Source organism: Magnusiomyces paraingens (genome assembly GCF_902498895.1).
Source record: "Magnusiomyces paraingens strain CBS 517.90 genome assembly, contig: contig4, whole genome shotgun sequence".
NCBI lineage: Eukaryota > Fungi > Ascomycota > Dipodascomycetes > Dipodascales > Dipodascaceae > Magnusiomyces > Magnusiomyces paraingens.
The window spans coordinates 327,232-350,104 of NW_022474070.1; the positions used below are offsets into that span (position 1 = coordinate 327,232).

Genomic DNA, 22,873 nt, shown 5'->3' on the forward strand with positions numbered 1-22,873 from the left:
ATGTAAAGCTTTTACTATGCTTTTTTTGTGTAGTTATTTAAGTGCGACGCGCAAAACCGCGATTTTTTCGCGACGAATTTTGTAATGTCACGACGACGAGGAGAAAAAAAATTTTGGATTTTTTTTTGTTGGCGGGCGCTCGCACCGGCCGACTGGCCTCTGTGTAAACTTGCGTTTCCTTTTCGCACAGTCATTTAACGAGTTTTTTTTTTTTTTTTTTCTCTCTCTCCCCTTTTTTTTATTTTCCCCTTTACTTTTTTGCTCTCTTTTTCTCTTTTTTTTCTTAACTCAACAAAACACCCGCAACGCCAGAAAGTCCCAGAAAGAACAATGTCAGCTGAATCCTCGCCAGTTTTGCAGGCTCCAAGGACCCCGAGTGTAGAGCCGCAGGTAGAGCCAGCAGAAGAGGTCCCTGATAACATCACGGGTACCGCGGAAGAAGAACAATCCGCAATAACAACAACAGAGGAAGAAGCAACCGAGGCTTCTTCATCAATCTTTAACAACCCTTTTCTAAAAAGCTTGAAAAAGTACCCCAGTTATACTCAAGACGAAGTGACCGCATCATACTCGGCACTTTACAGTATAGTAAATCCACCGTGTCTCGATTCTCTGGCTACCAACCTACCTAACCGCGTGCAGTCTTCCGCATTGCCTATTGTTAATCCCAAGAAGCCTCATCCAGGCATTCGTTCCTTAGAAACAAGTCCGTGTGTGTCTGATTCTAATACAAACTTCAGTTCTCGCGCGTCAAGTCCAAGTCTACAAAGTCTGTGCCCACCAGTAGGTCCCAAAAGCATTACTGGGGCAGTGCGCAGCAAAAGCAGTGGTCCACCAAGTGTCAGGTTTCTTGCATCTAATCTCCGGTCACGTCTGGCATCAGCCATACAGAAAGTGGATCGACCAAAGAAACTACCATCCCGAGAAGGTACACCTTTGTGTACAGAAGAAAATGGCACAGAAGAAAATTTACAAAGCTCCCAAACTACACCGCAAACGGTGTTACCAACAACAAAGTTCAATAGCATACACAATGAGTTATCACCATCATCAACTAATTCGTTATTTTCATCAATCAACACATCTTCTTCGTCTAATTCAGATTCTTCAGATTCTTCAGATTCGGATTCGGACTCGGATTCAGACCTGGATCTACCAGACTCATCCTCAACCGTGGTTTCTATCTCAGCAATGACTGCAAATGCTACGACTGCATCAAACACACCTTCTTCACACTCTTGGGTTGACCCTGGGACTGATACATCTATGGATACTTCTTATAGCGATTCTCCATCGTTTGGCAGCGCGCTGCGCGCGCTTGGCCCGCGGACTAACGATGACCGTTACTTTTCGCGCGTTTATAAAGACATTAGACGTAAACGTCTGAAACGCAGCAATGACCGTGCAAACTCTCTTCAACAGCAGCAACAGCAGCAACAACAACACGTTTTCCGCACTCCTGTTGTAGGAACATTGTCTCCACCACTGCTGACTCCTACTTCGCCTTCAGTCAGCGGGCGATCGGCGCTGTGCGTTACTAAGCTGGCAGCAGCCGCAACAGCTGGTCTTCAAGCGGAGATGCAATCTTTGTCTCGTTCACCGGTCAATGCCTTGCGACTACAAAAATCAGGTGTATCATCGTCGCCCTCAATAGCTGCATATTTCTCTCCTTCAACGTCTCCTGCCCCGGCTTTGGCTGCTCCCATGTCGGCTTCTAAACCTGTGGTATCTTTAACCTCACAATCAACCTCTTCGAGATCGTTGCGGGACCATATGGGAGAAGAAGACGCGGTCGCTGAATCCTTAATTTGGCTTGGAACTGGGTCTATAGCATAACGTTTTTTTATTTTTATTCTCTATTTTATGAAATAGTAATGGCATCTTTATATGGTTTATATTTATTCTTTACTTTGGTCTTTTCCTTTTAATTCTTTTTATTTTTTATTTTTTTTTAGTTAAAGCATAAAATGATGCTTTGTCTTGTGGCGGTTGAGTGAGTTTGTACATGACGCGTACTTTACGTGTCTTAAAAAAATCGCGTTCAACGCGTTTTAAAAAATTTTTTTTTTATTTAAATGGCTCTGCACAAAAACTGCATGCCAAAAGAGTCTATTTTTTTTTAAAAAAAAAACTCTTTATAGATAAATTGTGTCCGATCAAGTCATGAATTAATAAAACAAATCAATATTTGTTTTAAGCTTATAAGCTTAAACAAAAACAAAGACACTTTAATCAAGAAGCCCGTTGCTAATCATGACTGCTGCGAAACAGACTAAGAGATGAGGAAGTGCCTTCCAGTAGTGTGAGTTCCTTGTCTATTCAATTAGTGTTGCATTTACGAAATATCCGTGACATACTTAAGTACTCCTCTCTTTCTCTTTCAAAAAGCTGTGTCACAATGATATATACCTACGTATGATTTGGAAGTACCTAATGTTCTTATTTTTGAACAACCCAGCCCTCTAGCTCCACTTAAATTTTATCAAACAAGGGGATGGAGTACCTCACCAAGCGCAGATCACCCTTCTCCGCGACAACTACGCGTTAGTTTTTGTTGGTGAGAGCAGCAACCCATCATAGAAATTTTTTTTTTTTTTTTTTTTTTTTGCCACGCGGACTTGATTGATGACTGTTTAATTTATGGGGTCCTATCTAAAAAAGTTGGTTGTGGAATGTGTGTTCAATCAATTCTCTTGTGCGTTCTCAAGAGGTAGTCAGATTAACCATTATTTAATTTTTGCCAATCAAAATTTATCTGACAATCTAAAAAGTTCTCTATAAATACTTTAAAATATGATTGATCTGACACTTTACTCAATTAGGTCCTTGATCTCCTTGTCGTTGTAGCCCAAAATATATAACACGGTTTGAAGAGAAGGGGTGTTGATCTTGGAAGGAGCCTTGAGCTGGACAACTGGCTTTGCATTGAAGGCAATACCAAAACCAGCAGCAGCCATCATCAGCAAGTCATTAGATCCGTCACCAACTGCGACAGCACGCTCAAGAGCAACATTCTCTTGTTTTGCAATCTCTTGCAAAAGTTCAGCCTTAACCACGTTGTTGACAATACGTCCCAATGGCTTACCAGTAAGCTCCTTTCCGTTGGCACTGATTTCTAAAGTGTTGGCATATGCGTAATCAAGACCAAGCTCGGCTTTCACCCACCGAGCAAGAGGGATGAATCCACCAGACAGCACAGCCATCTTAACACCGAGCTTCTTGAGCGCACGACACAGCTCACGGGCACCGGGAGTAAATCTAATGTCGGCCTTGAGGAGCTCAAAAACATCAGAACGAATGCCCTTAAGCAGACCAACTCTTCGTGTCAAAGATTCGTTGAAATCAATTTCACCATTCATGGCAGCTTCCGTAATTTTGGACACCTCGGCCTCCACATTGGCATAAGCCGCAATCATGTCAATGACTTCCTGCTGAATCAAAGTTGAGTCCATGTCAAAAACAAATAGTCCCTTATCTTTACGCTCAGGAGAATCAGCCTGAACAATAACATCAACCTTGGTGTCTTTGCTCAAATCAAGAAATGTCGATTTGACATCGGCAGGGAAGGTTTCACTGGAAGCAGTTACATAGTAATCAATAGCCTTGTTTGGACTTAACTGAACAACCTTATCAACCTTAGCACCTGAAGAAGCAAGTACACTGTCGTATTTTGATTGAAAGGTTTCAGGAATTGAATCACCCTGTGAAATTGTAGTCAAAACGTATTTGGGCATTATAAATTGAAGTGTGGATTGGGTAAACCTGGGGATCATGAAGAGACATCACTGATGAGGAACGTGGGTGTACTAAATGTAAAGAAAAAATATATTGTAGATTAGGTAATTATTAGTAATTTGTTACATTCTTGTTACATTCTTGTTACATTTTTGTTGCAACTTCTTTTATTCTTTTGAATTCTGGAGAAAAAAAATCTTTCTGTGCGCGTATCAAAAAAAAAAAAAAAAAAAAAGAGGTGCCGCCGATATTTTTTTTTTTTCATCACCATCAAACTAACCTTCCTACCAAAAAGGTGTGAAAAGTTACATCACTTAGCAATTTTATTTTTCTGATCATCATGGTTGTTTCCGAAGAAGATATCCCCTTACTTAAGGCTTGGGTACATAATCGCATTGTTCAAACTCCTGACGTCGAAGCTGATGACATTCTTACTGAGTATGTCATTACCCTTATCCAGCATGACGAGCCCATCGACAAGCTCAAAGAAATATGCACAAGCGAACTTAAGGATTTTCTCCATAATAACACTGAATCCTTTGTTAATGATCTCATGGATGTTTACCAGTCTAAGGCTTACCGTAATCCGTCACAGCAGGCTCAACAAGTTCAAACTCAAGGAGATCAGCAACAGCAGCAACAACCTCAACCTCAACCTCAGCAGCAGGTTCAACAGCCAATCCTTCAAGCTTCAAATCAAATACCTGGACTTAACAGCTTGAATGGTGGCATTCCTAACTTTAATGGCCAGCAACCCTCTCTCATTTTTAATCCGTTTAATGGATCCAACAATATGAGTCCATTTGGGTTCCCGCCTCCTCAATTTAATCAACCAAACAACAACAACAACAATAATAATAATAATAATAATAGCAACACTAACAATAATGATCAATATGACCCTTCTAATAGCAACTTGTTTAATACTCAAGGCAATAATAATAATTTCCAAGGTCACAATGGTTATAATAATGATGGCCGAAGATACAGAAATCACAGAAATAGAGGTGGTTACAATAATAATAACAACCGACAAAACTGGAATGATAACCACAGATTTAACAATAATAATAATGATACCAATAGCATAGAAGTGGCCGGTGGATTCAATAATAATGACAACAATAACGGATCTTATCAAAATGGCTTCCACAAGAAAAACAATAGAGGCTATCTGCAGAGTATCGCCAGTACCGCTCCAGATGATGAATTCATTAAAAAAAAACTTGTTATCGAGAAAATCCCTGATGATAAGTTTAACGAGCAAGATATCCGTGCTTACTTCTCTCAGTTTGGTAGTATTACCCACCTTACTTTGGACACGGCAAACCACCTTGTTTTAATCGATTACGCCACACATCATGAGGCTCGCCAGGCTTGGTCTTCACCTGAAGCAATTTTTGGCAACCGTTTCGTCAAAGTTTACTGGCGCAAAGCCGATGAAACCGATGCCGGAGAAAATGCTGAGCCCGAAAAAATCGATGTCGAGGCTGTGCGTCAAGTCCAGGCCCAAAAACAAAAAGAATTTGAAGAAAAAATTGCCAAAAAACGCGCCAATCAAGAAAAAATGCTTCAAATTCTTCAACAAAAGCAGCGTCTCATTGAAATGCAAAAGCAACATCAAGACAAGCTTCTTGAAATTGCTCTTAAGAAGGGTGATACCAATGAAATCCATCTCAAAAAGACTACTACTGCTGCTTTGCAGCTCCAGCTTGACAATCTTAAGCGTGAAGCTTCGTTACTTTCTAGTGGCGCTTCTACTTCTCACCGGGGTGGTTACCGGGGTGGTAGAGGTGGTGGCCGAGGTGGTGCTTACCCCTCCTCTTACAGCCCTTACTCGCGCCCTACAGCTTCTAGCCCAGCCACTTCTGCTAATACGGCTCGTTTTAACCTGGATTTGAGACCACGTACTGTTGCAGTGTCTCCTATTACTGTTGATAAAGAAGAGACTTTCCGCAGTTATCTTCTGTCAATTGGCGAATACGAATCTGTTTCGCGTGAGGATGAAAATACTCTCTACGTGACTTTTAAGGATCGTCGTAGTGCCGAGGTCCTGTTTTATGGTCCTGCCACAGTTTCTGATGTTGGCGAAATTCAAAAGGCTTGGAAGCCAACTCAAACCTCCAAGACCGCTTCAGTTGATAGTACTATCTCTACTCCTGCATCTGCCGCTGATACAGTTATGGATCTCAATTAAAGGGGGCAATGAAAATTTTAGAAGTGCCAAAATTTAGTTTATTTAAGTAAAAAATTTGAAAACAATGGCCCGCATTTTGTATAATTGGTGCCTTTTTGTTCATATGAAATTTTTCAATGTTTCTTAAGCCTGATTACATCATTTTGTTACAAGCAAGTGCCATAATTTTTATTCACGTGACTTAAATAATGCTGACCAACTTTAAAAAAAATTATAAAATTCTCATCCATAACCACCGAGAACCTAACTTCAGATCTATATTTTATCAACGCCACCCTTTACCTGGTTTTTTGGTTCTTTTTTGTAATATCTTAATCTCTGCCATATAGAAATTATGGCTCGTGCACAAGCAGCTGGTACTAAGCGGGCCATTGACCAAGCGTCAAATAATTACGATTCTGACTCTTCTAACACAAGTTATTCGGAGGAGGATGGCGAACTTGAAGATCTCCCAAAGATTCCCAAAGTTCGTCTGAAAATTGGGTCTTCTAACGTGGTCGAGGTTCGCAATAGTAACCCTAACTCTGTCGCTAACAATAGAGCTAATGATGAAGTTGAGAAAGATAATAACTCAAATGCGGCAATGGTCGCAGCAGCTCGTGCTGTTGAAGGCGGTGCTGAGCGTACCGCCGACTTCAAGCCCGACAGCGTATCGTCTTTTTTTGGCAAAAATGATTTTTCGTATCTTAAGCTCAAACCTGACCACGCTGCACGACCTCTGTGGATTAACCCAGACGATGGTCGTATTATTCTGGAGAGTTTCTCACCACTAGCTGAGCAAGCCCAAGATTTCTTGGTCACCATTGCCGAGCCCGTCAGTAGACCAACTTTTATTCATGAGTATCGCCTTACTACTTATTCTCTATATGCAGCTGTTTCTGTTGGCCTTCAAACAAAAGATATTATTTCTGTTCTAAACAGACTTTCAAAAGTCCCTGTTCCAAAAACCATTGTCAAGTTTATCAATGACTGTACCATTTCATATGGTAAAATTAGACTGGTCCTGAAACATAACCGCTACTTTTTAGAAAGTTCTCAAGCAGATGTTCTTCAAATGCTGTTAAAAGATCGAGAGATTGGGCCCCTGAGAATTGAAGCCTCTGAAACTACAACAAAGGACGGACTTGTTACTGAGAAGGCTCCGACTATGGGGGGCCTTGTTATACCTGGCACAAAGCCTCAGAATACAAATAATAACACAACAACTACCAACACAGATACAAATCCAGCTGCTGCCAGTGGGTCTTCGGATAAGCCTCCAGGGGCCAAAGAAATTCCGGATGATCCTGAAGCCGCATTTAACGCCGTTTTAGGTCTTGATGGTGAAGATGATGATGATTTAGATGCAGTTCATTCTTTTGAGGTTTCCTCTTCTTCTGTTGAGACTGTCAAGAAGAGATGTCAAGAAATTGATTTCCCTGTGTTGGAGGAGTACGATTTTAGAAATGATAAGCAAAATGTTGATTTGAACATTGATCTCAAGCCTTCTACTCAAATTAGACCATACCAAGAAAAGAGTCTTAGTAAGATGTTTGGTAACGGTCGTGCTAGATCGGGCATTATCGTGTTGCCTTGTGGTGCAGGGAAAACACTTGTCGGTATCACAGCAGCATGCACAATTCGCAAAAGTGTTATTGTGCTTTGCACATCCTCCGTTTCCGTTTACCAATGGCGCCAACAATTTCTTCAGTGGTGCACTATTCAACCTGAAGACGTTGCTGTCTTTACTTCTGAAAACAAGGAAAAGTTTCGCGGTGAAGCTGGTTTGGTTGTTTCAACATACTCTATGGTTGCAAATACGCGTAACAGATCGCATGATTCTCAAAAAATGATGGACTTTTTAACGTCGCGCGAATGGGGCTTTATTATTCTTGACGAAGTGCACGTCGTTCCTGCTGCCATGTTTAGACGTGTCGTTACCACCATTGCTGCACATGCCAAACTGGGTCTTACAGCAACTCTGCTCCGTGAAGATGACAAGATTGATGATCTTAACTTTTTGATTGGACCTAAGCTTTATGAAGCTAACTGGATGGATCTCTCACAAAAGGGACATATTGCGAATGTGCAGTGCGCTGAAGTTTGGTGTCCAATGACGTCTGAATTTTATCAAGAATACCTTAATGTCAATGCCCGCAAGCGCATGCTATTATATATTATGAATCCTTCAAAGTTTCAGGCATGTCAGTTTTTGATCCAGTATCACGAGAAGCGTGGTGATAAAATCATTGTCTTTTCAGATAATGTTTATGCTCTTGAGGCATATGCTTGCAAGCTTGGCAAGCCTTTTATTCATGGCGCAACACCTCAACATGAGCGTATGACTATTTTACGCAATTTCCAATTCAATAGCGAAATCAATACCATGTTTTTGTCTAAAGTTGGTGATACAAGTATTGATTTACCAGAAGCTACTTGCTTGATTCAAATCTCATCGCACTACGGTTCCCGTCGTCAAGAGGCTCAACGTCTTGGACGTATTCTTCGTGCCAAGCGTCGTAACGATGAGGGTTTCAACGCATTTTTCTACTCATTAGTGTCTAAGGATACACAAGAAATGTATTACTCTACAAAGCGTCAGGCCTTTTTAGTGGATCAAGGTTATGCGTTCAAAGTAATTACACATTTGCATGGAATGGATAAACTGCCCAACCTTGCCTACTCGACCGCCCGTGAACGTCGTGAGTTATTGCAAGCTGTGTTGCTCGCCAATGAATCTCTGGCTGGACTGGAGACTGGCGATGATGCAGAAAACTCTGTTGGTCGTGGTGGAAACGTTGTATCCAAACGTCATAAAGGAGGCTCCAAAGCCAACCGTGTTGTTGGCAATTTGTCTGCTTTGGCCGGTGGTGAGGACATGGCTTATGTTGAATACAACAAGAGTAAAAATAAGGATCTTAAAAAGACAGGCAGTAATCTTATTCACAAGCTTTACTACAAAAAGAAGAAAACTACTTAAGTGTAGAGCTTTTACTTTAATTTAGTTTAATTTAATTAGTTGCATTTTAATATAAAGATTACCCACTACAAATAAACATTTATTCTACTTTTTTATTTAATCATCTTTTGTGTATCTTATACTTTTAAACATTTTGTGAGCTGCCAACTTCAGAAACTTCAACATCAGGGAGTTTTACTTCGGCAGCACTTGGAACAGAAGTTACCTCTTCTTGAAATTCTTGAATAATTCCTCTGGATGGTGTGTGATCATTCAAACCAGGGAAAGCTTCTGAAGGAGGGACTTCGTAATGATAATTGGCTTCTTCAACTTCAGTATGTTCTGTAGATACAAATCCATTGTCGCAATCTTCTGAATGAGAATTATTTTGTCGGATCGCTCTAGCAAAAATGTCTTCAGAATGCTGCCATACCTTTTCTTGTAAATCTTCAGTCAAGTAACCTCTTTTTTGAGCCCTTTCTTTAACAGATTTATGGTTTCCATCAACTAAATAAGCACCCTTACGAAAACGTGGGGCCGATGCCACATAGTAAAGCCGTTCAGTTGCGTTTTGGACAGTATTAACAAACAACATTGCAAATTTTGATGGCAAACGAGCCCAAAAAGGCAAATTTCTGGCAATTCCAGTCTTTACAAATCCAGGGCCAGCATGCACAAAGCCAATGTCGGGATACAACCGTCCAAATCGCATGACAGCTAGAGAGTTAAATTCGATTATTTGTCTGTTGGCCCTCGCAAGTGAAAATTTTCTAGTAAGCCCTAAGTTGTCAAGTTCAATAGGGCCCTCGTTTCCAGGCTGCAAAACGGAAATAACACGAGCATTTATGGGGTGGTAGTCACCATCAGTAGCAGCTGATACGGCTGCAACATCATCTTGTTGTGCAGCAGCTTGAAGTAAGGGAATAAGTCTGTCAACAAATCTCCAGCGTCCATAGTAATTAACTGCAAGCTTTTTATCAATTCCCTCAGAACTAGGAGAAAATCCTTTAAGAGAGACAAATCCAGCTGATAAATACAAAAGGTTTATAGTTGACTCATTGGCAAGCAATGTATCGCAAAGCTTATCAACCTCTTTGATGAGTGTTATGTCGCACGTTACAAACTGAGCGTTGGCTTCAGGGTTGATGCTTTCAATCTGTGCAACAACTTTAGCTCCAGCTTCAGCACTGCGACCAACAACATACACTTTAGGTGACTTTGCATACTTTGCAAAATTGTAGGCTGTATATTCTCCCAATCCACTTGTACCTCCGATAAATACTCCAACAGGATTGGGAGCTGCGATTTCAGCAAACTTTTGATTAGAAGCAGCTACTTCTCTAAGTTTCATGGTCATTTCGTCTATTTTTAAAAATTGAAATAAAAACAAATGGATTGAAAATTAATTAATTAATTAATTAATTAATTTTATAAAGAAAAACAAAAGTTTTATGTCAAACTGAATAGATGAAATGAAGAAACCTTTCTTGAAAAAATTATTTAGTAAATATAAGACAATTTACAACATCTAATATGTAACTTTTTTCATCTAGTAAATCATTATTATTTTGAAATGTTCAAAAATTCCTGTTGAGGTAACTTATTATCATTTTATTGAAAGAATGAATTTCCAATCTAAGACATAAAGAAAATCTCTCGTATTCTATAATTTATCATCATTTATATGCCTTATGATTAATTTCATAAGTTACCATTTACAACATACATTCCTTTTTTCCAGTATTGTAATTTTGTATTAATTTCTTTTAAGCTTAAGGTGATAACATACGTATGTTGAGAATAATAATTTAGCAGGTAATTTTGCAAAATTATCAGCCAATTCTAAAGCAGAATATAATACAAAATCTTCAAGGTTAACACGCATAACAAAGAATTGATCAAATTAATTGAATACAATTGAAGACACAAATTTTGATGTTAATTTTTAATAAATACTAGATATACATATTAGAAATTTTGCTCAAGATCATCAGATAATTCTTTTTAAATTGAAACTTGAATTTAAGTACAATAAAACGCAATTTTTTTTTAAGAGCAATAATTATAATTACTGATCATGTTTAAAAAATAATTGTTCTTGTACCTGATACACGTATATATTTTGAAATTCGATTGAAAGTTCAATAAGTTTTATAGAATTAGATAATAGTTATTTTTTTAAACATCTTTGTCTAAGATTGTTTATTGGATATTGTATAGTTTGAGAACTTTTTATGTACAAACAATGACAAGTGGAGCTTATACATTATAATTATGGTACCATATAAATGGTCATTGATATGGCAGGTATTTTATTTTATTTTAAAACATTTTAAGAATCATAAACCTTAGATAGTTTAAAATTATATAAAAAAACAAAAATTTTAATTAATTTTTTTCCATTCCAAAGGTATTTTGATTTGATTTTATTTTGTTTTGTTTCTTTGCTGAAAGTGTTTTCACTTGGTAACAAATTTATCAATTGTCCTGGCCAAAATAGGAAAGAGATGACAGCCGCACGTAACCAAAGATTCATTCCCCCTCTGGTTCCATACCGGCACCTAAACCCCAATTAGAAGCAAACAGCATCGACACAGAAGGATATTTTTTTGAATTTTTTTTTAAAATAAATCTTTTCCTAATTAGGTCTTTTGAATGAAGTTTTGATTAGCTTTTTTGTTGCATTTGTCGTAATGAGCTTATTCTGCTGCATATGTCCCGTTCCCATTCCAAACTGCTGGTCGCAGCAACTGAAGGTTAAGTCCATTTGGTCATCTCATTACTCATAACTACCTTCCTTATAATAGTTTATTTGATTCTTGAATGATTTGAGGACTTAAATTTAACCTTGTGAAGTTTCAAGCTTTATAGACATTGGGGTCATTAGTGATTGGAATTTTTTAAGGCATATATCCCTTTTTAATTTGAGCAAAAAACTACGTCATTTCAAGCCTTGTCTTTTCAGAAATAATGAATCGTATATATATTTGTATATATCTCATCTGAATCATTTTAATTAAATCTTTTTATAAACATTTTTTTTTCATAGACTCTTCCTTAAACCCTCACTGCTTAATTTGCTGAGCCATGTTTTCTTTTTTCAATAGCCTACTAGTAGGCCTTACAATCTTACTATCATATCTTGCAACCATTGTTAGCGCTGTAAAGCCTACTGGAAAATATATTATTGAATTCAACAAGGGTAATCTTAGAGAATTGAGTAAACGCTCGTTTGACAATCAGTCAGACGAGTTTTCTCATTTTTTTAATCAACTGAAATCTCTTCAAATCGATACAATATCGCACTTTAACTTTAGTCATGTTTTTAACGGTGTCACTATTTCTTTCACAGACTCTTCAGATACGGTTTTAAAAATTATTAAAGGACTCCCTATTGTCGACAATGTCCTTAAGGATCTCTCTACTATTGCTGAGTTTCCCTCGCCCGAAATGACATTTCAACAAAATTTAAATACTGATTCTAATCTTTCAAAACGTAATACTTTTAAGAGGTCTACAACAAAAACTTCATCTACCACCACCACCTCCGATGACTCTTCACAAGCAGTTAAAGCTGCACAAAGTTCACTTGCTAGTCTTCCACAAATACCTTGGAGTAGCCTCGACTCTACTTCTGTTTCCCAAATCCATAAGAAAGGCATTACAGGTAAAAATGTTGTCATTGCTTTTTTGGATTCCGGTGTAGAGTACAACCATGAAGCATTGAAAGGTAGATATTTGGGTGGGTATGATCTTGTAGGTGATAACTTTGGACAAAGCAACCCTGTTCCCTCACCTGACAACGATCCTAATGACACTTATGGCCATGGAACTGAAGCTGTTGGTGTTGCAGTTGGATCGAGCAAAACTTTTCTAGGTGTTGCACCTAGTGCTAAGTTTAGAATGTACCGTATTCTTTCCAGCTATGATGGTGGTACCACAACTGACATTATTTTACAAGGTCTCGAAAAAGCTGTTCAAGATGGTTCGGATATCATTAATGTGTCTGCTGGTGACCCCGAAGGGTTTACCTTTTCAGTAGTCAATCGTGTCGTTGATAATATTGTTTCCAAAGGTATTGTTGTCGTTTTTGCTGCTGGTAATTATGGTACTGCCGGTCCCTACTATGCCTCGGCCGGCGCTTCTTCTCTCAGTTCTGTTGGAGTTGGTCATACTTTAACTGATAGATTAGTTGGTTGGAACACATATATTGTTTCCGATAAATCAAATACACCTCGTGCTGCTGCATATGTTTCAGCATCTGCTGGCATTCTCCCATTAGATGGCGCCTACAAAGTTGATGTTATCCCGAATAGCCTCTGTACTCCAAATGGAGCTCCTAAGCGCAACAATAGTGTCCTTATTATTCCAGCATCTAATGATTGCAGTAAAGCTACACAGTATAACGTTGCTTCTTCACTTGGATATACTAATGTTTTTTACATTGCGTCTACCCCCTCGCAGTATCTGTATAACTCCTATGCTTCACCTCAAGACCCTTTAACAGGTATTGCTGCTTATAACAGTACTGATGGAGCATGGATTGTTGATCAGCATTCCAGAGGAGCTTCATTGACAGTGGTATTTAACAGTTCTATCTCTCCTGTCATTATTGACATTTCTTCATCTGGTATTCCTGGAGTTGGTCTCGTAAATACTGTACAGTCTTGGGGCCCTACCTATGACGGTTTCTTTTACCCTGACGTTTCAGCTCCCGGTGGTAATGTGTTTGCGCCAACAATAGATGGGAAATACAAAACAGTTTCTGGGTCAAGTTATTCTGCTCCATTTGTTGCTGGTATTGCTGCCCTATACCTTGAAAAAAATAACTATTCAAAGTCTCTAAATCGTGGCGCTCCTGTTGGCACTCCTGAAGAATTTAAGCGTCGCCTCATGTCATACAGCAATGTTGTTAATTATTATGATGGATCATCTACTTACTCAGGAACCCCTGCTCCATTAATTCAGCAAGGCGCTGGTATGGTCAATGCATACAACGCGCTTTATTGTCAATCAATTATTGTCGACAAACCATATCTCACTGTTAACTCGTCTGCTAACAGATACTTCTTTAATTACTTTGAATTCAATTTGAAAAATGGGTCTCCAAAAAAGCTTAGTTACACTCTAAGTGCTCAACCTGCAGCTTCAGTAAATACCCGTGATGATAAAACTTTGGAAAGCTACACCTTTCCTCCACCCACAACAGCCGACAAGAAAAGAATTTACTTTTATGAGTCTAGCTTTTCTTTAGACCCAGGTGCCACAAAAACAGTCAGAATTGCTCTTATTCTTGACCTAATTCCGGCTTATGAAAATACGTGTTATACGGGGAAAATCCTCATTAAACCAAGTGAGGGTGACGCCTTGGGTATCCCATATCTCGCCTTTTCCGAAAATACAAAAAAGAATGGCAAGATTTTAATTGACCCAATCATTTTTATCGACTCCGATTACAACCCTGTTGATCCATCCCAGTATACTTACAGCTTGTCTGATTATTATAACTTTCCAGCATTTTTTTTTGGAACCAACTTTGGTTCATCCGATCTGTCTTTTGATGTTGTTTCAGACAATTTCAATATTAATAGCGATATCTATGGTATCATTTCCACTACTCAATGCACTAACAAAAACGGCTGTGCCAACAGCAATAAATACTATGGTACATTGTACGGCGTTTTTGATGGTACATTCAGAATAGCAGCAAAAACATCTACTAATTTGGGTACTTGGGATTTCACTAGCGGCGGGTTAACTAAGCCTGGAAAATATCGGATTTTGACTAGAGCGTTAAAACCCTTTGGATCCAGAACAAAAGCTAGTGATTGGGAGTATCAGTTGTCCGATACATTTACTGTTGCGGCATAAAGGCAACTCTGGGTGGAAGTATGCTTTCCGCTAACTGTTATTGTATTTGTATTTTTTGTAAACCTGTTGTTTGTTTTAAATAATTATTAATAGACTAAATCCACCAATTTATATTTTAATATTCTAAAAAAAATTAATGAAAATAGTCCAAAAATAGTTAAAGTTGTAGCATGAGTTCGTGATTAAATATTTACAAGAGCGCCAAAATATATCGAAATTAAAAAAAGAAAATTACCAAATTCTTTACTCGGATTCCTTAGCATTAATAGACTTAGCAGAACATTGTCGCACAGCTTGCAGTTGGTCAAAGCATTTCGTGCGAATGTTGGTATTTTCTTTAATGCAATTTTCGTACTCCTTCATATGATGAGCACATTCGCTCAAGATTTTGACAAAGGAAGGTACTCTAAAACATACGTCAATAATATAGATCAAAATAATGTGCATGCACTTACTCTGTTCTAACACAAGAAGAAAGCTGTTCTTGTTCTTTCAAACACTTAGAAGCATCACCCTTAGCCAAGCATTGATGATAGGCCAAAAAATAGTTAGGGCAAAATCTGGCGACCTATAAAGCTATTAATATATAATCTCTCTACTTGATTTCTTTTAAACATACGTCTTCGACGAGAGCTTGATCTAAAAGCATAGACATTTTTAAAAATTTTGTATAGAAAAACACGGGTCAGGTTTAGAGCTCCGATGGTTGGCTAGAGTGAAAAGTTGGTGGCGGTGGGCAAAAAGAAAAAAATACGGAATTATGTAATAAGATAAATTTTACAGCCGCACATGAACCCCTATAGGGTAAAGTAATCTCAACGGAAAATTTTTTTTAAAAAAAAAGTTTAGAACTTTTTTTTTCTTCTTCTTACGCTTTTATTTATTCAAGATCTCTTGCAATCCCGAAGGCAACTTTTTTTTGTTTATTTCTTTACAGATACCAAGAAAAATGCCTCCTAAGCAAAAGTTCAAGACCTTTAGTCCTGAGGATCATGTCGAAAAACCCGACATAACCAAAAGTCCTATTTACCAAGGCCACCTGGCCGCGGGAAATATTCCCTCGTTTCAGCCTTCAAATTATAACCAGAACCAGCAACAGCCTGTTGGCGATTATCAGCAGTACGATGGCTATAACCAAGGATACCAGCAAGGCCACAATCAGGGTTATACCCAAGATAACAGACAAGGTGGCTACAACAACACCTATCAAGGCAGAAACAATTATAGAAACAATAATTTCCAGTCTAAGAATTTTACTAACAGATCAAACTTTTCTTCTGGTGCTTCCACTCCCCAGACTGCTAACTCTTCTTCTACCTCGCTTTCTTCACTTGCATCGGCTTTGAAGGAAGTTGAGCAGACTCCTATTGGTCCCTCTCTTGAGAAAATTGGCGAAGCCAAGGCTATTTCCGAGGTTCTGTCTGCTTCTGGCGAGCTTGTGGACATTGTTTGTGCTGAAGGCCCTGATGCTATTGAAAAGTTCAATCTTGAAAAACAACTCACTGCTCTTTCTAAGTCCAAATCTTCTCCTCTCAAGAGAGAAGCCGCTTCCACTATTATTTCTAAACTTGCTAGAAAGTTTGGTAACAATACTCCTGCTGAGGCCTATCTTGCATCTGTTTACACCATTCCTTTTGATCTTCTTTCCGATAAGGACAACTCAGTCAAGAGAGCCGCTCAGTCTGCTATTGATTCACTTTACACTATTTACCAGGATGATTCTAAGCTTTCTGTTATTCTTCCCACCCTTTTGAAGTATCTTGAGTCTCCTGCCAAGTGGCAAGGCAAGCTTGGTGCCCTTAAACAGGTTCTTAAAGTTATTGATGATGTTCCTCAACTTTCCTTGGAGAACAGCTTCCTCCAAGCTGTCCCAATTCTTACTAACTGTATGAACGACATCAAGCCTGAACTTGCTAAGGAAGGTGCCAAGGTACTTACTGAGTTTGTTCAGAAGGTTGACAATCAAGATATTCACCCAAGAATCCCTATCATTATTAAGACTCTTGCAGACCCCAAAAAGGTTCCTGAATGCATTAAGGCATTTTCCCAAGTCACTTTTGTTGCTGAAGTTACTGAGTCTGCTCTTGCTATTCTTGTTCCTATTTTGTTCCGTGCTCTTAACCAAGCTGCCGGTTCTCAAGACCTACTCCGTCAAACTGTCATTGTCGTGGAAAACCTTACTCGTCTCGTACATAATCCCATTGAGATTAAGCCTTTTATTCCCGAACTTCTTCCAGGTATCAAGAAGGTCGTTGATACTGCTTCTCAACCTGAAGTCCGTAACCTTGGTTCCAAGGCTCTCAAGGTCTTAGAGGATGCTCAAAATGAGGAGTCTGTTGACATAGTTAGAATTACTTTGGAAGATGCTCTTGAAAAGATTCCTGATTCTGTTAATGAAGTTGTTCGCAACTACGTTGCTAACTTGGTTAAGGCTGATGTTAACTACCGTGAGTTTGCTAGACTTGCTGAGGTTTTGAAGGTTTATCTTCCAGAGTCTATTGGTACTGAAGAATACGTTACTCAGACTGTTTCATACTTCCGCTCTTTATTCAGAGACTCCAAGGAAGATGACGATGGTCAAGAAGGTATCAAGATTGTTAACGCCGAGTTCTCTTTGGCTTATGGTGGCCGTATGCTTCTTAACAAAACTGTTCTTAAGCTCTACAAAGGTCACCGATATGGTATTGTCGGTCGCAACGGTGCCGGAAAGTCTACACTTATGAGATCTATTTCTCTTGGAAAGCTTGAAGGCTTCCCTGACAAATCCGAAGTCAGAACCTGTTTTGTTGAGCATAAGCTGCAAGGTGAAGAAGGTGATATGGACCTTGTTTCTTTTATTGCTTCTGATCCCGAACTCGAAAGTTCCAGCAAAGAAGAAATTGCCAAGGCTCTTGAGGAGGTCGGATTTGACGATTATAGACGTTCTCAAAATGTGGGTTCCCTTTCTGGTGGTTGGAAGATGAAGCTAGAACTTGCTCGCGCCATGCTTATGAAGGCTGACATTTTGCTTCTGGACGAACCTACCAATCACTTGGATGTTAGCAACGTTAAATGGCTCCAGGATTATCTTGTTTCTCATACTGATATCACATCCCTTATTGTTACGCACGATTCTGGTTTCTTGGACGCCGTCTGCACTGACATTATTCATTATGAGAACAAGAAGCTCGTATACTACCCTGGTAACCTTTCTGACTTTGTCAAGGTTCGCCCTGAAGGCAAATCCTACTACACTCTTACCGATTCAATTGTTAAGATGAACTTTCCTCCCCCAGGTATTCTTGCAGGTGTCAGATCCAATACCCGTTCCGTTGCCCGCATGACGGATGTCACTTTCACTTATCCTGGTGCTTCTAAGCCTTCTCTTTCCCATGTCTCTTGTTCTCTTTCCCTTTCTTCTCGAGTAGCTATTCTTGGTCCCAATGGTGCTGGTAAGTCTACTTTGATTAAGTTGCTCACCGGTGAGCTTATTCCTGACTCTGGAAGTGTCGAGAAGCACCCTAATCTGCGTATTGGTTATATTGCTCAGCACGCCCTCCAGCATGTTGAGCTTCACAAGGAGAAGACACCTAGTCAGTATTTGCAGTGGCGTTACCAAAATGGTGATGACCGTGAAATCCACATGAAGAAGACACGTGCCACCTCTAAGGAAGAAGAAGAGCAAATGTCCAGAGCTTTTGAATTTGATGGTAGAGAGCCTCGTGTTATTGAGAATATTATTGGTCGTCAAAAGCTTAAGAAGAATTTCCGATATGAAGTCAAGTGGAAGGGCTGGATGCCTAAATTTAATTCCTGGATTCCTAAGGAGACTCTTATTGAATGGGGTTTTGCTAAGGCCCTTCAGCGTTTTGATGATCACGAGGCTTCCAGAGAAGGTCTTGGTTACAGAGATCTTTCTCCCCCAGTTATCAGAAAGCATTTTGAAGATGTTGGTCTTGATGGTGACATTGCTGACCACACTGCTTTAGGTTCCCTTTCTGGTGGTCAGCTTGTCAAGGTCGTTATTGCTGGTGCTATGTGGAACAATCCTCACTTGCTTGTTCTTGATGAGCCTACCAACTATCTTGATCGTGATTCACTGGGTGGACTTGCACATGCCATTAGAGATTGGACTGGTGGTGTCATTATGATTTCGCACAATAACGAGTTTGTGGGTGCGCTTTGTCCGGAACAATGGGTTGTTGAAGATGGTAAGCTCATGCACAAGGGCAAGAGCGCAGTTGCATCTGACAGATTTGATGACTCCACTCCTTCGACGACACAATCTTCTGCTGTTAATTCAGATGCTGACAATGACTCTCCTGCCAACATTAAGATTAAGAAGAAGAAGAAGAAAATGACTAGAAACGAGCTCAAGGAGCGTGAAGTTCGCAGACGTCTGAGACACTTGGAGTGGCTCAATTCGCCTAAGGGCACTCCTAAGCCACCAGACACTGATGATGAAGAGGAGTAAATATTTTTCGTGATTTGATTTCTCTTTATTTTAATTTGTTTCTATAGTATATTCACAAAACTTTTGCTCATTTATTATTATAATTAAGTATTTTTAATTTACTATTCAAAAATATATAAACTTTGGAACTTGCGGCTTAACTAGGTAGTTAGCCGAAGGTAGTTTCTGGATGGCCACAAAAAACATGTTGGTGAAAAACAACACTTGAAATCTTTATTAATAACGATTCCAATATTGGAATTTCATGAATTATGTGTTTTTTTTAAAAAAAAATTTAAATAATAAATAAATGAAACTCTTTGGAAATTGGTTCTCTCTAAACTTATTCACTATATTTAACATTTATTATTATTATTTTATTTATACAGTATACTAATGAACTAAGTGAGCGACTGATCCTCCGTATCTAATGTTTACAACCAAATACCTGTCAAATTTTTATGAACGCGAAAGTACAGAGAGTCTTGTTGAAAACTGGCGGCCAGAATCTGTTCTATTAACAGAAACACATACCCCAAGTAGTAATGTTACTGCACAGCAATCGGCAGAAGATGTGTCAAAATTAATTTCACCAGATTCAAATGAAGAAGAAAAAGGTGGAGTGGAGATTGGCATTAATGATGATGCAGCTGCAATTCTCTATCAGATGGCCAGTGTAGCAAGTTCTGGCAGCAGTAATAAAATTGGATGTGATGAAAAAGATGAGAGCGGGAAATTTAGGCCAGGAATTAATTACGAAGAAATTTTATTTACGCCAGGGCTGATTGACACATATAACCCGGAAAGCCGGACTAAGATTCCCGGACCACAGCTATTTGAGCGTATTATGGAGTACCGTGGGCGCAAGGGTGAATGGTTCCAGATTGAAATTCTACAAGAGGACAGGGAACGGGTATTTTCCATGTGTAATACGCCACGGCTGAGTTCGGCAGTGTCGTTGTATCAGCAGCAGCGACAGAAGCAGCAGAAGCAGCAGAAGCAGCACCAGCACCAGCACCAGCACCAGCAGTGGCAGCAGCAGTGGCAGCAGCAGTGGCAGTGGCGGCAGCAGCAGCAGCAGGAACAGCCACACGTAAACCCAGAAGAGGCAGAGGCAGAAATATCAGCTAAGCTCGGCAAAAAGCCAGAAACTACTGCTGCTGCCGCCGCTGCTGTGATGCACCACATTAGCGAGGCGCACCAAATGAGACTCATGAGGTTAAAAGAAAAATACAATGTCAAGGAAATTTTTGAAGAGGTTGGGAAGACAAGTGGCCGGCCCTTTGTTGGGGATGAAACGCCCACATTATCTCCTTTGAAAAGTGATGAAAGTAAACATGTTGACTCAATTCTTCAACCTACATCACCAACCAAGATGAACAGCTCCAGTCCTAGGATTTCAAACGAAATTGGCGAAATTCTCAAGTATGTACTTAACTCCTCAGACACTCTGGAGATCCAAGACGACATTTTAGAACCAATAGTGGCTTCCATTGGTTCGCATCATGACAGTTACACAGAGCACACAAAGGTTGTGGAGGAGAAGAATAGATATAAAGCGCCCAGAACAACTATAAAAGAACAGAACGGACACTCTCGCCGGTTCAGACTACATCGTCCATTTAGATCAAAATCAACCTGCAGTTCGGGACCATCTTCAGCGTCGCCGGAACTTGGCATTGTAGTGACCACCACAGACATTACACCCGAAAGCTCGAGTCCCAAGTTATCACGCTTTGGGTCGCTGAGAAAAAGCATTCTATCACCGCAGGGAAGCCCCAAATTAATCAAGGGAGATGGCAGCGATGTGGTGAAAAGCTCAGGGTTTCAAACAACAACAACAACAACAACAACAAATTGGCATAATCCATTTGCACTTTCAAGCGAATCAATTTTTTCACATAATTCCGAAATACAAGCACCTCAGTCGTTAAAAAAGGAGAAATCTCATCGGTTCACGCGAAAGAAAAAGTCTAAGGAAGAAAAGGTGGAAAGTATTCAGGCTTTCGCAGCTTTTATGGAGGAACGAAGCAGAGATGCTCTGGTTTTTGATACTTACGATAGAGCGTATTGGGAGGAAACTCTTCCGCCAGTTCTTCCAACTGCTAATGGGGCGAATGGGACAAGAGACTCAAGATCTGCATCGTCTGGAACGGATGCATCTTGGAAGTCTAGAGAAGAAGAGCAGCTCTTTTATTCAAGAGCCATGGAACGTCTGCCCGGTAATAACCGACAATTCCATACAAAAAGATCTTTTGAATACCAGGCGGTGGCTTCAAATAGCAATTTTGAATCCAATGACAAAAGAAAAACCAGCAAAAGTATAAGAAAAGGAAAATCTCGAAGGCATGAAACCCCCCAGGTGACTGAAGAACGACCTGATCCTAACGCATTCGCCAGTTATAAATACAAGGGGTCGCGTGCATCTGTAAACCGAATTTCGGATATAGAAGGGCTCGATGAAGACAATCCTGAAGTCATTATCGTGAATTCTGCTGAGGAGGAATTATTTGAGAAAGAGCACCGGGGCTTTAGAAGCACCTTTTTCCGCAACAAAACGACGAGAAACCGCGAAAAAGAAGATTGGCAGGTATCTGGTTGTACAAACTCACAGACAATGGGTAAAAAGAAATTAAATGAAACCGTCATAAAAGGGCATGGGCGCCGACGAAAGTACAAAGACGGGTTATGAAATGTATTTTACAATGGGTTATGAAAATAGAAAAAATGAAAAAATGAACTGCATTCATGTTGAGATGTTATATGTATCCAGCTCGTTTTCGAGCACTGCGGCGGCCTCTTGGCCCTTTTTTGAAATGATTCCAAAAGGACAGTCGCCATCTGCAATAAGAACAAGTAGAAGTTTTCCACCGCTAGCTTTAAGATGTATTGCAACAATAAAGATGATCACACCAGAATTGGACATATCGTTGGTTATGAAAGAAATCCAGTCGCGTGTATTGGTTTGTTTTTCTAATGTGTCTGAAGAATTTATGCTGCCTATGTTTGTGCTTATACCACTGCCGCTACTACCCGGTTTTCGATAGTCGTCGTTGGCCGTAGATTTACTACGTTTTCCGTGCTTGCTAGATCTGCTGCTTCCATGACGGCCAGAACTACCTGCACTCCTACTAGCACTTCGCGTTCCATCCCTTAAATTCTGAGGTTGTTGCGTAAAAATTTGCTGACCCATTCCTGCACGCCGGTACTCCTCCCACGCGGTAGACGCAAAAAGTGAATACACCTTGGTTTTTCCAGATCGTGAAACGTGAAACGGAATTGCTCGGCCACCGTCTGTTATCTTATCATCTTCTTCATCTTCGTCATCTTCATTAATTATTATGTGGGTGCTATCCATACTATTAGTGTCATGAGATGATGATATCCGGCCTCCTGGTGAAATGTGGTTGATAGTCGAAAACGGCGGAGATGGAGGAGGTGGTCGCTTAAGATGATGTGAAGAAATGGGTTGGCCCGATAGTGTGATCAAAATAGAAGAAACAATAGCGCCACTATCATGTTCATTTCCAGCGGTGAGTGTCTGGGCCAGAACAGATGAAAGATTTTTAGAATGAAGCATTTGGCGGTGAAGTTGGAAGCAGTTTGTTGTAGAATGGAATGGCAGAGGATGCAAAAAAATAAAGGTATTAAAGGCTCACGAAAAAACAACAGCCGTTTGCTATTTCTGTAATGATGAGTC

At 39.7% G+C, this 22,873-nt stretch overlaps 10 protein-coding genes across 10 annotated transcripts; 6 read left to right on the plus strand and 4 right to left on the minus strand.

Annotated features, from left to right (window-relative positions):
* Nucleotides 1-330: 330 nt before the first annotated feature.
* Nucleotides 331-1,836, plus strand: SAPINGB_P004884 (uncharacterized protein; the record flags this gene model as incomplete). The annotated part of the gene is made up of 1 exon (XM_031999599.1): nt 331-1,836. The coding sequence occupies one exon, from the start codon at nt 331-333 to the stop codon at nt 1,834-1,836; it is 1,506 nt and encodes a 501-aa protein (XP_031855490.1).
* A 974-nt stretch (nt 1,837-2,810) lies between these two features.
* Nucleotides 2,811-3,734, minus strand: SAPINGB_P004885 (uncharacterized protein; the record flags this gene model as incomplete). Its single annotated transcript, XM_031999600.1, has 1 exon — nt 2,811-3,734. The coding sequence occupies one exon, from the start codon at nt 3,732-3,734 to the stop codon at nt 2,811-2,813; it is 924 nt and encodes a 307-aa protein (XP_031855491.1).
* Nucleotides 3,735-4,075: 341 nt separating this feature from the next.
* On the plus strand, nt 4,076-5,932 carry SAPINGB_P004886 (uncharacterized protein; the record flags this gene model as incomplete). Its single annotated transcript, XM_031999601.1, has 1 exon — nt 4,076-5,932. One exon carries the CDS (start codon nt 4,076-4,078, stop codon nt 5,930-5,932), a length of 1,857 nt encoding a protein of 618 aa, XP_031855492.1.
* A 334-nt stretch (nt 5,933-6,266) lies between these two features.
* SAPINGB_P004887 (uncharacterized protein) lies at nt 6,267-8,891 on the plus strand (the record flags this gene model as incomplete). Its single annotated transcript, XM_031999602.1, has 1 exon — nt 6,267-8,891. One exon carries the CDS (start codon nt 6,267-6,269, stop codon nt 8,889-8,891), a length of 2,625 nt encoding a protein of 874 aa, XP_031855493.1.
* Nucleotides 8,892-9,015: 124 nt separating this feature from the next.
* Nucleotides 9,016-10,227, minus strand: SAPINGB_P004888 (uncharacterized protein; the record flags this gene model as incomplete). Its single annotated transcript, XM_031999603.1, has 1 exon — nt 9,016-10,227. One exon carries the CDS (start codon nt 10,225-10,227, stop codon nt 9,016-9,018), a length of 1,212 nt encoding a protein of 403 aa, XP_031855494.1.
* A 1,730-nt stretch (nt 10,228-11,957) lies between these two features.
* Nucleotides 11,958-14,741, plus strand: SAPINGB_P004889 (uncharacterized protein; the record flags this gene model as incomplete). The annotated part of the gene is made up of 1 exon (XM_031999604.1): nt 11,958-14,741. The coding sequence occupies one exon, from the start codon at nt 11,958-11,960 to the stop codon at nt 14,739-14,741; it is 2,784 nt and encodes a 927-aa protein (XP_031855495.1).
* Nucleotides 14,742-14,984: 243 nt separating this feature from the next.
* Nucleotides 14,985-15,396, minus strand: SAPINGB_P004890 (uncharacterized protein; the record flags this gene model as incomplete). The annotated part of the gene is made up of 3 exons (XM_031999605.1): nt 14,985-15,147; nt 15,197-15,309; nt 15,361-15,396. 3 exons carry the CDS (start codon nt 15,394-15,396, stop codon nt 14,985-14,987), a joined length of 312 nt encoding a protein of 103 aa, XP_031855496.1.
* Nucleotides 15,397-15,690: 294 nt separating this feature from the next.
* On the plus strand, nt 15,691-19,194 carry SAPINGB_P004891 (uncharacterized protein; the record flags this gene model as incomplete). The annotated part of the gene is made up of 1 exon (XM_031999606.1): nt 15,691-19,194. One exon carries the CDS (start codon nt 15,691-15,693, stop codon nt 19,192-19,194), a length of 3,504 nt encoding a protein of 1,167 aa, XP_031855497.1.
* A 409-nt stretch (nt 19,195-19,603) lies between these two features.
* SAPINGB_P004892 (uncharacterized protein) lies at nt 19,604-21,865 on the plus strand (the record flags this gene model as incomplete). Its single annotated transcript, XM_031999607.1, has 1 exon — nt 19,604-21,865. One exon carries the CDS (start codon nt 19,604-19,606, stop codon nt 21,863-21,865), a length of 2,262 nt encoding a protein of 753 aa, XP_031855498.1.
* Nucleotides 21,866-21,919: 54 nt separating this feature from the next.
* SAPINGB_P004893 (uncharacterized protein) lies at nt 21,920-22,753 on the minus strand (the record flags this gene model as incomplete). The annotated part of the gene is made up of 1 exon (XM_031999608.1): nt 21,920-22,753. One exon carries the CDS (start codon nt 22,751-22,753, stop codon nt 21,920-21,922), a length of 834 nt encoding a protein of 277 aa, XP_031855499.1.
* Nucleotides 22,754-22,873: the final 120 nt, after the last annotated feature.